This window comes from Osmerus eperlanus, chromosome 18 (assembly GCF_963692335.1).
Source record: "Osmerus eperlanus chromosome 18, fOsmEpe2.1, whole genome shotgun sequence".
Classification (NCBI taxonomy): domain Eukaryota; kingdom Metazoa; phylum Chordata; class Actinopteri; order Osmeriformes; family Osmeridae; genus Osmerus; species Osmerus eperlanus.
In genome coordinates, this window is record NC_085035.1 from 12119146 (window position 1) to 12136538 (window position 17393).

Below are 17393 nucleotides of genomic sequence, written 5' to 3' on the forward strand. Positions count from 1 at the left end.
AAGGAGATGGAAAGTTTGGTTGAGGTAAGTTGCTGAGGGGTTGTTGAAAGTAAGATAAGGAGGCCAGAACATCGGAGGGTGGGGGTCAGGAGAAATGGGCTTTTTCAGTAGTAGAGGAGTTCATCAACAACTTTATCAGCCAGATAAGGCGTTCATAGAACCTTCTAGAAGGTTCTGGGACTTGTGTAATATTAACCAGGGCGGGGCGGAATTATTCTCATCTAGGCTATAAAATGAGAGTGTTGGGGCATTGAGATTGTCTTTTTGCCTTTGTATGAACGAGTAGCTGACTTGCTGAATAAACCGTCGAGCTGCCTTGAGCTGTTGAAAGATATCTTGTCTCAGAATTCTTCATTTTTACTTCTACCGAAGACTTGTTTTTCTTCATCTTCTCCTTGTTCACTCACAACTGTGTGGCAACGCACAGTTCCAACCTCCTTGTTAAGTTTGCTGACGACACAACCATTGTGGGCCTCATCTCTGACAGTGACAAGTCAGCCTACAGAGAGGAGGTTGATACCCTGACATCATGGTGTCAGGGCAATAACCTCTCTCTCAATGTCAGCAAGACCAAGGAGATGATTGTGGACTATAGGAGGCGGCAGGAGGAGGAGCATGCACCCCTTCACGTCAACGGATCCAGAGTGGAAAAGGTCAGCTGCTTCAGGTTCCTAGGGGTGAACATCAGCAATGATCAAGAGGCGATCAAAGCTGCCCAGAAACGCCTCCTCTTCTTGCAGAGACTGAAGATGTTTGGCATGGACTCAGTCATCCTCACTAACTTCTACAGATGCACCATAGAGAGCATACTGACTGGTTGCATCACAGTGAGGTATGGGAGCTGCACAGACAGGGACACCTACCACACACGATGCCTCAGGAAAGCTGGCAGGATTCTAAGAGACTGTTACCACCCATCCTTCAGTCTCTTTACCCTGTTGCCTTCTGGCAGGCGCTACCGAAGCATTCGGTCTCGCACACGCAGACTGGACAAGTTTCTATCAAAGGGCCATCACGCTTCTGAATGGACATTGATATGGACATTTCTCATTAGCCACTTTACATTGATACATTTCTCACTAGTCACTTTGCACACATTTTCAGCTACTGGTTGCACAATCAGCAATATTGCACTATTGCTCTAACTATACCCCACTTGTCTTAGGTTAGTATAGGTCATTATGTGTTTTAGAGGTTTAGTATATTGTATTGTATATATTGTATACTATTTTGTACATTTAGGACTTTTTTGTTGTTGTTTTTTTTAGCTTATCATAGATGTAATCTATGTTGTAAGTGAGTTCATCCAGACTATTGTTAGCAGTTGTGAACTGACTGGGATATGTTCACGACTGCTACCAATAGTTTGGATGAACTCACAGAGGCTGTGACATCATACATCAGCTTCTGTGAGGACTGCTGTATTCCAACACGCACCAGGGTGAGCTTCAACAACGACAAGCCCTGGTTCTCAGCAACGCTCAGAAGGTTGAGGTCAGAGAAGGAGGAAGCATTTCGGAGTGGGGATAGAGACAGATTCAAGGAGTCGAAAAACAGGTTTAGCAAGGCGGTGATAGAGGCTAAACGACGGTACTCAGAGAGACTGAAGCGCCAGTTCTCTGCTAACGAATCTGCTTCTGTCTGGAGAGGGCTCAGGCAGATTACCAACTACAAGCCCAGAGCCCCCCACTCCACTAACGACTCCCGCCTGGCCAACGACCTGAACGAGTTCTACTGTAGATTTGAAAGACAATTGGACTGTCCTGATCTACCCCCTCCCACCCAAGAGGCCTCCCCCCTCCCCCCCTCTACAGTGACGACTCTCTCCATTCAGGAGAGTGAAGTTAACAGACTTTTCAAGAGGCAGAACCCCCGCAAAGCAGCTGGGCCGGACTCTGTCTCTCCTGCCACCCTCAAGCACTGCGCTGACCAGCTGTCTCCGGTGTTTACCAACATCTTTAACACCTCCCTAGAGACATGCCATGTGCCAGCCTGTCTCAAGTCCTCCACCATCATCCCTGTGCCCAAAAAACCAAGGCCAACAGGACTCAATGACTACAGACCCGTCGCCCTGACCTCTCTGGTTATGAAGTCTTTTGAGCGCCTTGTGCTGGCACACCTCAAATCCATCACCAACCCTTTCCTGGACCCACTGCAGTTTGCCTACAGAGCCAACAGGTCGGTGGATGACGCCGTTAACATGGCCCTCCACTTCACCCTACAGAACCTGGACTCCCCAGCATCCTACGCCAGGATCCTGTTTGTGGACTTCAGCTCTGCCTTCAACACCATCATCCCCGCCCTGCTTCAGGACAAGCTCTCCCAGCTGAACGTGCCCGACTCCACCTGCAGGTGGATCACAGACTTCCTGTCTGACAGGAAGCAGTGCGTTAAGCTGGGAACACAAGTCTCTGACTCCCGGTCCATCAGCACCGGATCTCTTCAGGGCTGCGTCCTTTCCCCTCTGCTCTTCTCCCTGTACACCAACAGTTGCACCTCCAGTCATCCGTCTGTCAAACTTCTGAAGTTTGCGGACAACACCACCCTCATTGGGCTCATCTCTGACGGGGACGAGTCTGATTATAGGTGGGAAGCTGACAACCTGGTGACCTGGTGCAGCCAGAACAACCTAGAGCTCAATGCTCTTAAGACAGTGGAGATGGTTGTGGACTTCAGGAAGAATACAGCCCCACTCACCCCCATCACCCTGTGTGACTCCCCAGTCAACACTGTGGAGTCCTTCCGCTTCCTGGGCACCATTCTCTCCCAGGACCTCAAGTGGGAACTGAACATCAGCTCCCTCACCAAGAAAGCACAACAGAGGATGTACTTCCTACGGCAGCTGAAGAAATTCAACCTGCCAAAGACAATGATGGTGTACTTCTACACAGCCATCATTGAGTCCATCCTCACCTCTTCCATCACCATCTGGTACGCTGCTGCCACTGTCAAGGACAAGAGCAGACTGCAGCGTATCATCCGCACTGCTGAGAAGGTGATCGGCTGCAATCTGCCTACCCTCGAGGACCTGCACACCTCGAGGACCCTGAGGCGAGCGAGGAAGATTGTGGCCGACCCCTCCCACCCTGGCCACTCCCTGTTCCAGCTACTCCCCTCCGGCAGAAGGCTGCGGTCCATCAGGACCAAAACCTCACGCCATAAGAACAGTTTCTTTCCATCTGCTACTGGCTTCTTCAACAAGGCCAAGGACTCCCACTGACATTCATTCATTATTTAACCCAGTATCTGATTGCACTATGTTGACCACTCATGCTGCTCATTCTTATTCTTATATATATTTTATTTTATATTTAAATTGTTTTATTCTTAGATTGTTTAGTTCTTAGGAATAGTTAAACTTCTGTACCTTTACTTAATTTAAGATTTGTATATGTTTAGTGTTTGCACCTCCCTGCATGGGCGGCGCTAGGGAGGGGCTAGCAGGTGCTTCAGCACCCCCAAGAAAGACCAAAGCACCCCGATAGCACCCCCTAAAATATTGCTCATTTATTAATAGTATTCAGGCCCGGAGTGGCCATCGGGAGAATCGGGAGAATTCACGGTGGGCCGCTCTGCCCGCTCATAAATTGGCCCAGCAGATCGCCTGCTTTCTCTTTGTTTTTTTCACACACAGAATAAAACTATATGTGTTAAGTTACTGTGACTGATAAGTAAGCTAATAGGCTACACTAGGTTTTCAGTTGTCGCGCATGCTCTCTTTCTCAAATACAAGTGCGTGTACCAAGTTTGTTGCCACGGAGACAACCTGTCAGTCTGATTATTTTCCTCTTAAACACCAAGACGGTTTGATTAGTCAGATCTTGGTCCGTCTTGGTTGTTTGAGTTCCCTCTATCTCAATCTGGATCCTACCATCCTATAGTATGTCAGAAATTGTATATCCAGTTAAATAGTAGTACAATATACTAAGAATGTATTACATACTGCATCCAATAGGTCTGTCAGTATCCAAGGCAGCACACTTTTCTGGCTATTTCTGATACACAACCCTTGATGCAGGGATAGTGGTGTTGACCACAGGGAAAGATACAAAACATACTGCCCAAGCCATCATACCATAATGTAATGAAGTAGTATGTCTTAAATATATTCCTGTCTCACCCTAATCTGTTTCACCCATCTCCTGTTTGTCTCCACCCCCTCCAGGTGTCTCCCATCTTCCTTCCTACCCTCATTTATCCCTGTGTTTTCTGTTTGGGGTCAGTTCTTCTTGTTTGTCAAGCCTACAGTGTAGTAATTGGCATTACAAATTAATACAGACAACTGCATGTCCTTAGCCTGCTGGCATATTTACTGAACTGCTTCCATGACAACACACACAGATACATTTATACAGCCCCAGGTACGGGGCATCCAGAGGGTCATACTACATCTCCCATTTCCCCAAAGTAGTGATAAAGCTTTAAATCAAAATGCTCACACTGGCAGAACTGCCTTAACTGTAGGTCACCTAGTCTATTGCAAATATTAAACCTGAACCAAAGATATCAGACAGATTAAACATGAACCTGGCACTGTCTTATTTAATTCTAGGTGTTATGTTTAAAAGTCTTTAAGCCACTCCGGGGCTTTCACCTCTCTCCTTGGGTAGGCCCTCTGCATCCTCTCCCTCGCCCCTTCCCCTTCTTCTGGCCCTGATGCCTGTTCTGTGTCGCCCACAGCCGGTGGTTGGGCTTGTATCTCCTGAGGTGTGCTTTGTTTGTCCTCACCTCTTCTGAGTCTGTTTCCACTACATACGAGCGTCTGCTTTTCTCAGCAGATTATTTTGTGTTTGTGATCCAGACTCGTTGGCCTGCTTTTAGTTCTGGGGCCCTATCTTGCACCCTATCTTGACTTTGCGCTCCCGGGAGCGGTTCAGCGAAAACCCGTGCGCACTGCTGGCAAGGCCAGGGTCTTCTTCCTGCGAAGCTACGTTACATTGTTTTGATTTATTGTATGGCTAGCTGTGTTACATGTCTTTCATGTCAATGATTAAAAATATTTTCATGAGAAATCTCTATGTATGTGAACTTGATTTGTAACAACTGTGGCAATTTCCTCTCATGCCTGTTTAACCAAAGCTAATTTGGGTGGGTTTCTTCTCCCATGCCCATCAGAATCAGAATTCGGTTTATTCGCCATGTAGCCTATGTTACACAAACACGGAATTTACTGTGGCAGGACGGTGCAAACAATAAACATATACGGTTCTTAAATTAAGTAAAAAAAGTACAATAGTTAAACTAATTCTAAGAACTAAACCATTTAAAAATATAACAATTAAAAAAATAAAATAGGCCTATATATAAAAACAAGAATAAGAATTTGAATGAGCAGCATGAGTGGGCAACTTAGTGCAATGAGAAAACTGCTCTGCCTTTCCCATACAATGTCACTTCTCTATCTTTTACAGACCTGACGAAAACGTCGGTCTCCTCGGCTGTGAACCGCTCCTGGCGTGCGCCTAGCAAATCCGCCGTTATAATAGCAATCCGTCATGGAACAAGCGCGCATGTTCTTAAAGGGAATGTGAGATTACATTTACATTTAGTCATTTAGCAGATGCTCTTATCCAGAGCGACTTACAGCAAGTACAGGGACATTCTCCCCGAGGCAAGTAGGGTGAAGTGCCTAGCCCATGGACACAACATCATTTTTCACGGCAGGGAATCGAACCGGCAACCTTCTGATTAACCCGACAGATAATGCTCTGATTGGTTTATTGCACGTTACGCCCAAACCACACCCATTAGTAATGTAACTACTTCAGACCAACCCATTTTAGATTTGCGCCAGGCGCAAAGACATTTATCCTGCCGGTATAATAGCAACAGCGCCAGAGTCCCACCCACAAAGTTACTTGGCTTTGCGTTTTGATACTTGCATTTCAGAGTCACAGTAGCTCTGTGTCTGTGGTTAAAGTTAACTGTCTGTGTGTGTTTCAGCTGTTTGTCCTTGTCTGCAAAGGCCTTCCTGTTTGGCCATTGAGGTTTGAGTTGAACAGGTGAGACTGGCAATGGTGAGCGCAGTCTCCTGCTCATCAGGAGTTCTGCTGGCGATGGTCCCTGATGCAGCGGTGTGACTTTGTAAGCCAACAGGGCCCTGTATGGGTCAGCATTTTTCCTCAATAGGCCCTTGACGGTTTTCACAGCTCTCTGCCTCTCCATTGCTGTGCAAAGTATGGGCTGCTGGTCACATGTCTGAAGTCGTTGTCCTTGGCAAATGAGGAGAAAGAGCTTGAAGGAAACTGAGGGCCATTATCAGTTATCAGTACTTCCGGAACCCCATGTCTAGCAAATATTGATTTAAAGCCATTGATAACTCCTGCTGATGTGGTTATTGGGGGTTTTATTACTTCAATGTATCGAGAGTAGTAGTCTACTAACAATAAGAGTCATTTTCCCAGTAAAACATATCAGCTCCTACTTTCTGCCAGGGCCGCTGTGGCAGCTCTAAGGGTATCATTGGTTCTGGGTGAAGTGGTTGATTTTTAGCACATACCTCACACTGGGCCACCACTCTTGTGATTTGCACACCCAGTCCCTGCCATCAAACTGACTGTTGGGCCCTCAGTCTGCATTTGGTTGTCCCCATATGTCCCTCATGTAGTCTGGCCAGAATTTCCTTCTGTAATGTGTCTGGTATAAAAATCCGCTGGCCTTTCATCAGAAGGTCACCATTCATGTGTAGCTCACTGTGGTGGACCCAATAGGGCTTCAGTTGCTGGGGCAGCTCTTCTTGCCGTGGCCACCCTCTCTTGCACTGTGACATCAGCTGGCTGCAGATGGAATCCTGCTGTTGGTGCTCTGCTATCTGTTGAAGTTTACCCTGGGATGCAGGTAAGTTTTCACGTGTCATATTGATAAATATCTGCACTTCCCCTTCTAGCTGTGCCTCTTCTTCGGTCGGTGGGCGTCTCACAGGAGCCCTGGAGAGTGCATCAGCTGTGATGAGCGCTTTCCCTGGCACGTAAGTTATCTTGTAATGTGAACCTCAGCAGTCTGAGGCGGAATCGCTGCACTCTGGGAGGTAAATCATCCAATGATTTTGTCCTCAACAGGGCCAGTAGTGGTTTATGGTCTGTCTCTATCGTGAATGATAAGCCTATGAGGTATGTACTCAACCTTTCACATGCCCAGGTGACGGCTAACGCCTCCTTTTCAAACTGGGCATAACGTTGCTCTGTTTCAGAGAGACTTCGAGAAATGTATGCGATTGGACGCCACTCCATGTGTCTCTGCATAAGGACAGCACCCAGGCCAAAGGATGATGCGTCTGCAGACACTTTTGTTTTGGCTAGTAGTCTGTACTGAGCCAACACTCTCTGTGATGCCAGCTCCTTTTTGAGATTTTCAAAAATGTCTGTTGCATTTGGCCCCAAGACCACTCATTGTTCTTTGATAGCAAGTCTCTGAGCGGTTTGGTGGTGTCTGAAAATTTAGGGATAAACTTTGCAATGTATGTGACCATTCCCAAGAAATGGCTAACATCTGCTGTATTCTGTGGGATGGGCATGTCTGTGATAGCTCTGATTTTCCCGGGGTCAGGTTCTATGGCTCCAGCACTGATTTTGTACCAGCATGTTTTTCTCTACCTCCTTTAGTCTTTTCAACCTCTTTTAGTTCCCCTGGCAGTGTTGTAGTACTCGAGACCGGTGTCACAACTGGGGGAATATCACTAAATTGCCTGTGCATTGTTTAATTTATTTGTTAATATCATAAATGTTATTGGATGTAAAACATCACGCTTCAAATGCAACCAATAATTTAACTCCTTTCTAATTTGAAATTGCCCATCACCCCTCCTTGCACCCCAAAAGTGAATGAGGAAGATAGGCGAATTAGTGGCTGTCTGAAGATGTTGGCCAAATCAGCTATAATTACATTTGGTTACCTGAACCACAAAGAGTTTACAATAACGTCCAAAAGAAAACACGTGTTGTGTAATTATGAGACGCTCACTGATGAGGCTGGGACTAGGCCTACATAAAACCTTTACCGGCATTTAGAAAGAAAACATAAAAAAACGTTTGCAATCTGCCTCTGTACCAAAACTCTTCAGAAATCTCTTCCCCCCATTACACAAAGAGATTTAGGAAATATTAGCTATGTAACATGCTGTATGTTTCAGGGCGTTAGTTTCAGTTGCTTGCCAGATTTTGTTTGTGATAACGAGCCAGGCCACATAAAGCTATGTAGCAAATTATGAATATAAAGTTATGTTACATCAACGTTAACTCATGTCAGCTCAGCTGTCTCCCAACTTAATGTTACGTAAGTTAAACGCTGTGGTACCGCGCTCCTTCCTTCAGAGAGAGATGTGAAAGCAGAGACCGAGTACTGATGTGCCTCTAAGAAAATAAAAAATATTACAATAATATTTAAAAAGCTGCATTGCCAAGGACACTGCACTACTTTAAGAGTGCACATTTTTTGTTCAAATACACAGTTACAGATCAAATGTAACTTTTTACCTAGTCAAACCCTACTTCTTGTGTGTTTTGAGTGGTCTGGTCTTGACCCGGTCTCACCCTGCCTTGGTCTTGGACTTGACTCGTTATCGCCCAGTCTTGGTCTTAGTCTTGACCCGGTTTCGACCCCTCAAAGTCTCGGTCTTGATACACTCTGGTTTTGGTCATGACTTGGTTTCGGTTTAGGTGGTCTTGACTACAACACTGTCACCTGATCCTAACCTCCTGCCTGGCCTGACTCTGAACCTGCCTGCTGCCCTGTACCTGAATGACTCTGCCTTGTGGATTACGACCCTTGACTGCCCTGACTATTCATTGGCCGGCCCCCTTGTACCTTTAATAGACCACAAACATACGACGAGTGTGTGGTTCAGTGCGTGGTGTGAGATTACAACTATAGTTGTGTCATGTTGAACATGAATACAGACCTCAGTGTCTCCAGCTTGCAGAGTGGATTCCCCAGTCCAGCAGAGAGCAGCTTCATGCCGGCATCCTTCAGATCATTGTTACTTAGCTCCAGATGTCTCAGGAAGGAGGTTGACTTCAGAGTTGAGCTCAGAGAAGCACAGCCTTCCTCTGTGATGTGACAGCCTGACAGCCTGTAGAAGGTAATCATGATATTGATTACAGACACTACTATTTTCTAGAGGTAGAAATAAAGAATATCAGTCTGATCATTTCCTATGGGTGTTGTTATTTATTAATGTCACCCAGCGGTGAAATGTACATCTCCAAATTTAAGCAAGGTCAAAGGCACCAAAGCTAAGGTGCGAGTGAAATCTGAAACCCCCACAACAGGTGACCAATTGTGTTATGCGTAAGATCGAAGACCATCTGTAACTATCAATAGTAAAATAGCACATGAAAATAGGTGAGCAGTATGTAATTGGATGCCTGGGGGGTGAAGATCAGTTGAATTCCGGAACCTGCTCACATTCATTGGGATTTTTGTCATCTAAGTCACCAAGTTCCAGTGCCGTTTTTTGAACTTTGAAGATTGATTGAAAACTTTGAACATTTTCAAACAACAGCACAAAAGCTGCCAGATGCATAACTCCCTGTCCAGGGAAATGTGAGCAGGCCATCAGGAAAATAAATGGGTCACAGCACAGAAATGCAACCCTAACATTCGTAAAATGTAAAAAAGAATTAACATCACAACAACCACAAAGACACACACGTCCACAATGGGAAAGTGAAACTGGGTTGGAATGTTCTGAGACCAGTTAACCAGTTAGGTCAAGAAAGGGGATGAAGGATTTAGAGGTATGTCCTGGAGGATGGGTGTATCATATTATATGGCCTGCTTTCTAAGATTGTTGATACAATGGAGATTAGTTTGACCAGGGGGGTCATCTGGAGACATGAAGTCTGGGTGATTTTTGGGTCATTTTTATGTTTTATGACACCCTGACTTGTTGCAGGAGAATCCTCATCACCTGGGGGAAGGAGCTCTGAGACATCAGGTTCTGAGGCTGTTGTTTCAGCTGTCACTGAATTGTGTTCGACGGACGTGTCCTGATTGTTGTATAGAAATGACCAGATGTTAGGTACTATATAAAACTGTATATAAACTATATAGGAATGTGTTCCGGTGCACCTGCAGTATGGCCACACTGACGAGAGCTACGCTATTATTACCTAACATTTTGTTTGTCTTGTTAGTGTTTGTAAGTTGTTTTGTCGATTTTGCATTTTGCATTCAATACGACCAGCAAACACTTCTGGATATTAAGTTTTCACTTAGCAAGGATTATTTTACAAACTTTAATTCCAGAGTTCGAGTTGGAGCTCGGAATGCAGCGGGCTCTTTGTTGTTCCGCCGCTCTGTTTACCTGCGAGACGGAGGAAGAAGAAACAAGGCCGACGTGCTGGAGTCCTCGTCCGAACTCGGAAACGGAGCTTCTAACCTGCTTTTCCAACCATCCTACTCGCTAACGTTCAGGTTAACTTTCTATGGGCCACGGATGTAGCGGTACTAGCATCTCACTGCTCTCCTGTCCTTGAGCTATTAACTGTAAAATCATTATATACTAATATATTGCATCTGCTGCATGATTGTGTAACTCACACTATATAGTAAATTATATTTTGATTAACTTTTTAGAAATACCAGGGACTGGGGTTGCAAATTAGCCTATTGGCTAGAAACCTTTTACGCAGCACATCTACAACATATTGTTATTGATGTATGTAATAATGTGCGCTGCATTTTCCCTGACAAATAAACTAATTAATTAAATAAAAATCAGAAGCCCTGGGTTGATGCCGCGGTCCAGGCCAACCTGAGAGCCCGGTCTGTCGCCTTTAACTCTGGGGACCCTGATCAGTACAAGAAGGCCAGATACGACCCTCTGAAGACGATCAAAGCAGCGAAAAGGGCTTACAGGACCAAGGTGAAGTCCAGCTACCATGGCTCTGACCCCAGGCGCATGTGGAGTGGACTTAGAGCCATCACAGACTACAAAGGGAGAGGCTACAGTGAGACCCAGTTCTCTGTCCTACTGCCAGACGAGCTGAGTACCTTCTACGCTCACTTTGAGAGGGACAGTGACCCCCCTGCAGTGGAGTTACCTGAGGGCCTAGCCAGTGGTGTGCCTACAATAACTGTAGCTGAGGCATTGCTCCAAAAATCTCAACCCTCGCAAGGCACCTGGCCCAGACAACATATCAGGTGGTGCGCTGACCAGCTAGCAGGGGTCTTCAGTGACATCTTCCACCTCTCCCTCAGCCTGTCTGTACTCCCCACCTGCTTCAAGAGGACCACCATCGTCCCTGTGCCCAAGAACACCAAGGTCACCTGCATGAACGACTATCGCCCGATAGCACTGACCTCTGTCATCATGAAGTGCTTTGAGCGGCTAGTCAAATCATTCATCTGCTCCTCGCTGCCTCCCACAATGTACATTGAGCGAAAAGTACATTGATACATTTCTCACTACTATAGATATACTACTATACAATATTGCACTATTGCTGATAGTTGCTGTACCCCACTTGTCTTAGGTTAGTATAGCTCTATAAGGCTAGTATAGGTCATTATGTGTATTAGAGGTCTAGTATATTGTATTGTATACTATTGTCGAAGGATCCTCACGGAGCCTTCGTTTGAATGTACTTTGGAGAAATGATGAATAAACAAAAAAAGAGTGATGCTTATTAGAGATAATGTGCATTTGCATTAAGATGTGTTTGTGACTTTCTTGCATACGTATATCAAGTTTTGCATTAAGATGTTTTTAGAATTTGCTTATACACGTATATCAAGTTTTGCGTTAAGATGTGTTTAGAATTTCTTCCGTACGTATATTGAGTTACTGGGTGATATGTGCATTTGCATAAGGTGGTTATAGAAATGGCTTGCATACGTATACTGAATTACAATATGTGCATTGGCATTAAACGTGTTATTAGAGAATGTCTCGCATATGTTTTAAGATGTATTAGAAATAGCTTGCAAAATGATTTTAGAGCTTTTTTACCTTTTACCATACCTTTCGTTATGAATTAAAAATTGTTTCCAGATGTATATTTTAGATAGAATGAGTTATGACTGCTTGCTGGTAAAAAGTTTGAGTTAGAATGCTTTCAGTGTGACAGTTTGGAACTATTTTACATAGGATGTGGTAAAAACTGCTTGCATAGAGAAAACCGGATCTCCGGATCTTGAGAGACACACAGCGTTGTCTGTCCTCACTGTGGGCCCTCCTCTGGATCTTGAGAGACACACAGCGTTGTCTGTCCTCACTGTGGGCCCTCCTCCGGATCTTGAGAGACACACAGCGTTGTCTGTCCTCACTGTGGGCCCTCCTCCGGATCTTGAGAGACACACAGCGTTGTCTGTCCTCACTGTGGGGCCTCCTCCGGATCTTGAGAGACACACAGTGCCCCACGCCGATAGAAAGGTGAGTCCCTGGGAATCGCGACCAGCTACTTTGACAGGGCTGTCTGTCTAACTGGTGTTTACGCAAAACAGGATTTTGAAGATTCACATGTTCAGGCTCACTCTCTCTCATAGGTGTGGTGTCGTGTCCTAAATAACGGGGAGGGGAATAAGGGCGAGCAAGCTCTTGATCGTTATTATAAGGAAAATACTGATATTCGTCCGAGTGGGAACAAAGAAATAAGGGATAAACAAATTATAATGTTGTCATAAAAGACCAAAACATTATTGCTGCTATAAAAGACCCCTTGATGTTATAAAGCCCAGTGACGTTACGACACCTTGGTTTGGTTTCGATTCCCTCAGAGGGAGCAGCTAGCAAACCCAAAACTAAACGTGTGATCTCCGTGCACGAACCTATGGAACCGTGAGACCCCGAGCGTGACTGGATCACACAGGAGAGACAGTCTAGTTGAGGGTTGGTCCTGTCGTGGGAAGATGATTATTGGGTGGCAGGGCAGTAAGGTTAGATGGGGTCACAACGGGCCTAGTGTAGGAGAATGCAGTATGGAATGTTAGATGCAGACTCAAGGTCTGGACTAGCCCGAGGGTGTGTGTCTGGCAGGCTGATGCAGCAGAATCCCTTTTGTGTCTCTGTTATGGGAACACTCAGACCAACAGTGTAGGATGAGAGAAGGCTGAAGAGAGTGAGAGCGCAGGAGAAGGGGGTCACTATGGTTTAAGCATTTCCAGCTGTTCACCAGGGCTCGGGATGAGAGGGTCGGTAGAAAGTGAGAGGACCCATGAGGAAATACCGAACAGGTCACGATGACCCAGACTGAGGAGGCTGAGGAGACTGGGAGACCAGGCTCGGATGGAGGGAGTGAGGGTCCATGACCAGTTGTCAAGCAGTTTGGGGAGACCAGGGCATTTCAGGATACTGGGTGAAAGGGGGACATCCTGATTATGGCTAGGCTGCGCACGCAGTGGGGGATGGGTATCACCAGGGTGAAGAACCTTCTAGAAGGTTTTTTATTGCTCATATCTTTTTGGTAAAGGGGCTGTAGGCTAATATTTGCCTATATAACAAGGTGTTGGGGATATGATAAGGGCCTTTTTGATCCAGTCTGTACATGACTTCCTGCCTGAATAAAGACCATCAAGCCACATTTTTGACTTGAGAAAGAAACTCTGTTCGTTGACTCTATTTTTGATCCACTCCTGTCTACTCTCTTCTGAGAACTTCCTTCTTCAGTCGGAAAGCCGATCATCGCCGCACACACACATACTCGCTGTGAGCCCAGCGCATCGTTCAACACTATTTTGTACATGTAGTTTTACTTTTTTAGCTTATCATAGATGTAATCTATGTTTTAAGTACTTATATGTTTGTTATGCCAGATTTCTTTGCGTTGTCTTGTCCCAAGAATTTCAGTGCCCAGTCTGACCTTGTGTTGTTCTGTGTACCTGACAATAAAAGACTTAAACATGTGTATTGTGTTTGTCATCACTCTGCCGAAGGACTTCTAGTAATCCAGTATGACTGGTCACAGTGCGCTCTGTTTGGTAATGTACTGTACAGAATAAAGAATTTGTATTAATCCAGCATCTTGACTATTCACGCACACAGTGTCTTCAAAACTTCCTCGACACTTCCTTGAGAGTTAAGGTTGGTTTATGTGCAGTTCTATGGGTGTGTGTGAAGCCCTCTGCGACATTGCTCGTAGAAAGGGCTATACAAATAACATTTGATTTGAACACAATGACACGGTAGTCAGTAACCAATGTGAAATATTAACCTGCCTGAGAAGCTGATTTCACTGAGCTGGATTGTACCTGTGGAATATTCCAGAAAACTATCCTGTCTATCGTATACTGAGACATCATGTGGTCATCCTGAGGTATTTCTATTATGTATTATGATTATAAGAAGGATTACAAACACTACTACCCTCTGGAGGTAGAAATAAAGAATATCAGTCTGTCATTTTCCTCTCAAACACCAAGAAGGTTTGATCAGTCAGAGGACTGTCTGTCCAGGTTGGCTGACTTTCCTTTTATCTCAAATGGAATCGTACCAAACTATAGTGTCATGTACATGCACTGCACCTTTTTCTTTCCTTTTTAAAAAGTGGAGAAGGACCATATTGAGGGAGGAACAGAAGGGTAGCATTTGACCTCTTCTCAATGTAACCTTTCTGTTCCTCACTCAAAATCGTCCTTCTCCACTTTTTAAAAAAGGAAAGAAAAAGGTGCAGTGGTTTCCTAATTCTTTCCAGGACTATAGTAGTACAATACACCAAGAAAGTATTACATATTACATCCAATAGCAGGACTGTCAGTATACCACACAGCATACCTTTCTGGCTATTTCTGACACAACCCTTGATGCAGGGATAGTGGTGTCAAGCACAGGGACAACAGTACACTAGCAGACAGATACAAAACACAATGCCATGTCAATCTACAATAATATAATAAAGTAGTATGTCTTAAATATATTTCTGTCCCACCCTGGTCTGTTTCACCCATCTCCTGTTTGTCTCCACCCCCTCCAGGTGTCTCCCATCTTCCTTCCTACCCTCATTTATCCCTGTGTTTTCTGTTTGGGGTCAGTTCTTCTTGTTTGTCAAGCCTACAGTACCAGCATGTTTTTCTCTACCTCCTTTAGTCTTTTCAACCTCTTTTAGTTCCCCTGGTCCTTACATCCTGCCTGCCCTAACTCTCAGGGCCTCATTTACTAACAGGATTGCACCCATTTCAGGCGTAAAATAGCGGGTAAAGACATAAAAACGTATTTACAAAGGCAGCGCACTTGAGTAAAAGGCAGCGCACTTGAGTAAAAACGCAGATTACCGCTGCTGGGAGTGTATAAGGGAAAGTAGGCGTGTGCCGCAAAGAGATGGGAGGAGAGAGTGTATTCTTCCTTGTATCATGTTAATGTTAGCTGTAACTTTGTGAACCAATATTTCTATCTCCTGTTCGCTGAACCTTCTTTTTCTTTTCCTCGAATCACCCATGGTGGCAGTAACATGCAGGCGATTTCTCCCGTCTTTTAATGGCTAATTAACACTAAAGGGCGGAGTAAGGCGCTGATTGCCCGACGAGATCTGGTTTGATAAATACCACGCAAAATGCGGAAATACACCGTGCGCTATTTGCGGTTGGGCAAAGGCGCAGATTAAGCTGCGGTCGCAATGTTAGTAAATGAGGCCCTGAGTCTGCCTGCTGCCCTGTACCTGAATGACTCTGCCTTGTGGATGACAAGCCTGCCCTGAATATTCTTTGTCCGGACCCCTTGTACCTTTAGTAGACCACAAACTCACAACCAGTGTGTGGTGTGTGATTCAGTGCGTGGTGTGATTATAACTGTGGTTGTGTTATGTTGAACATGTATGCAGACCTGAACCAAAAATAGTTTACAATAACGTACAAGAGCACCCGGTCCCAACCCAAGCTCTTCTCCTGTCTGGCCTCCCAATGGTGGAATCACCTCCTCACCTCCATCAGAGACACTAACGGTCTGCCCACCTTCAAGAAAAGGCTAAAGACGCACTTGTTCCGGGAGTGCAACGGTACTTAAGAAAGACTTGGAAAGGCTGGATCAGATGTTAGTTTATTTCCTCCAGGAACACAATGACACTTATTGAGGGACTTGTTGCTCTTGTTGGTTAGTTGTAACTGATTTAACTTCTTGTACTTTCTGTGAATTATATTATTGTTGCTTGCTTTCCTACAAGTACATTCTAGCACTTTCGAGGTTCATGTTGTTTAATTGTAATTTGTTTAACTACATGCTCTTATGTTTCTTTCCATTGGCACTTATTTGCTTTTCACAATGTATGCTTCATGTTTTGGCTACCTGCAATGTTTTTGGGGCTATCTCGTTGTTTAATATCATTGACCTATGCACTTTTGTAAAGCTCTCTCTTGGAAGTCGCTTTGGATAAAAGCGTCTGCTAAATTAAAAAATGTAAACGTAAAGGTCCAAAAGAAAACACACACCTTGTGTAATTGTGCAAAGAGACACTCACTGATGAGGCTGGGACTAGGCCTACATAAAACTTTTACCGGCATTTAGAAAAAAAAAAAAGGTAAGCGAGGAGTAGGTGATGCTAGCCAAGCTAGCTACCTAACGTTTGCAATCTGTCTCTGTACCAAAACTCTTCATAACTCCTCTCTTCCACCATTACACAAAGAGATATAGCAAGTATTAGCTATTGTGAAGGAATGATAACATACTGCTGATCAATGCTGCTATACTAATCACTACCTCGTATGCATATGTATACACAAATGTCATGTAATGCTTAATACTAATATATACATATATCCAAACATTATCAATTGATTCATTAAAGAACAAATGGGTTCAGGCACCAAGATGATTCTAAGTAAGTGGAATGCTGAGGTCAAGCAGGCCAGCATGGGAGTCGAGTCTGTGGCACTCGGGGTCTGGTGTGAGCACAGTGGGCTATTCAGCTCTGGAGAGCAGAGTGTCAAAATGAGAGATAAGGTAATGCTGGGACAGTAACTCTTCGCTGCTCAAGGACGAGTCAGACCGGCTGGTCTGACTTGAAGTTTTGGATATACTCTGTTCTGAGGTCACATTCCCTGGGAGACCCTGCCCCTGTTCCCCCCCTTTCACACCTGCATTCCCTGGGAGACCCCCTAAAAACTAAAGGCCGATATATGCTTCTCCGTTTTCCAAAAAACGGACACATGGGAACGCCCTCCTCTACGAGGAACGCCCTGAGAGCTCGACGTGCACCTCCTGAATTTTTTAACTATCCGTCGTAATTTCGGATAGTTACGGATACTTCCTTGGCTGTGATTGGTCAGTATTAAGAACTGCCTGCGTCAGGGGCGGGGTTGCCGTGATAAACAGGACGAACAGAATCCTTTGACCGCCATTGCTGTAAGTTTTTACAGTTTACAGTTACAGTTTCAGCTAAAAAGTACATGTAAATCAGCATCTGAATTAAAATGTGACGAGAAATGGGCAGTGTAGTTGCGGAAAATGTGTGTATTTTATTGATGAA

The 17393-nt window shown here is 44.9% G+C and overlaps 1 protein-coding gene across 2 annotated transcripts in view; it reads right to left on the reverse strand.

Annotated features, from left to right (window-relative positions):
• The window catches only part of LOC134038949 (NACHT, LRR and PYD domains-containing protein 12-like), a 495359-nt gene that overhangs the window by 330642 nt on the left and 147324 nt on the right, over positions 1–17393 (reverse strand). For both annotated transcript variants that reach the window (XM_062484636.1, XM_062484635.1), the window contains one exon: positions 8897–9067. In XM_062484636.1, coding sequence (XP_062340620.1) covers positions 8897–9067 — 171 coding nt within the window. The remainder of the gene's footprint in view (positions 1–8896; positions 9068–17393) is intronic.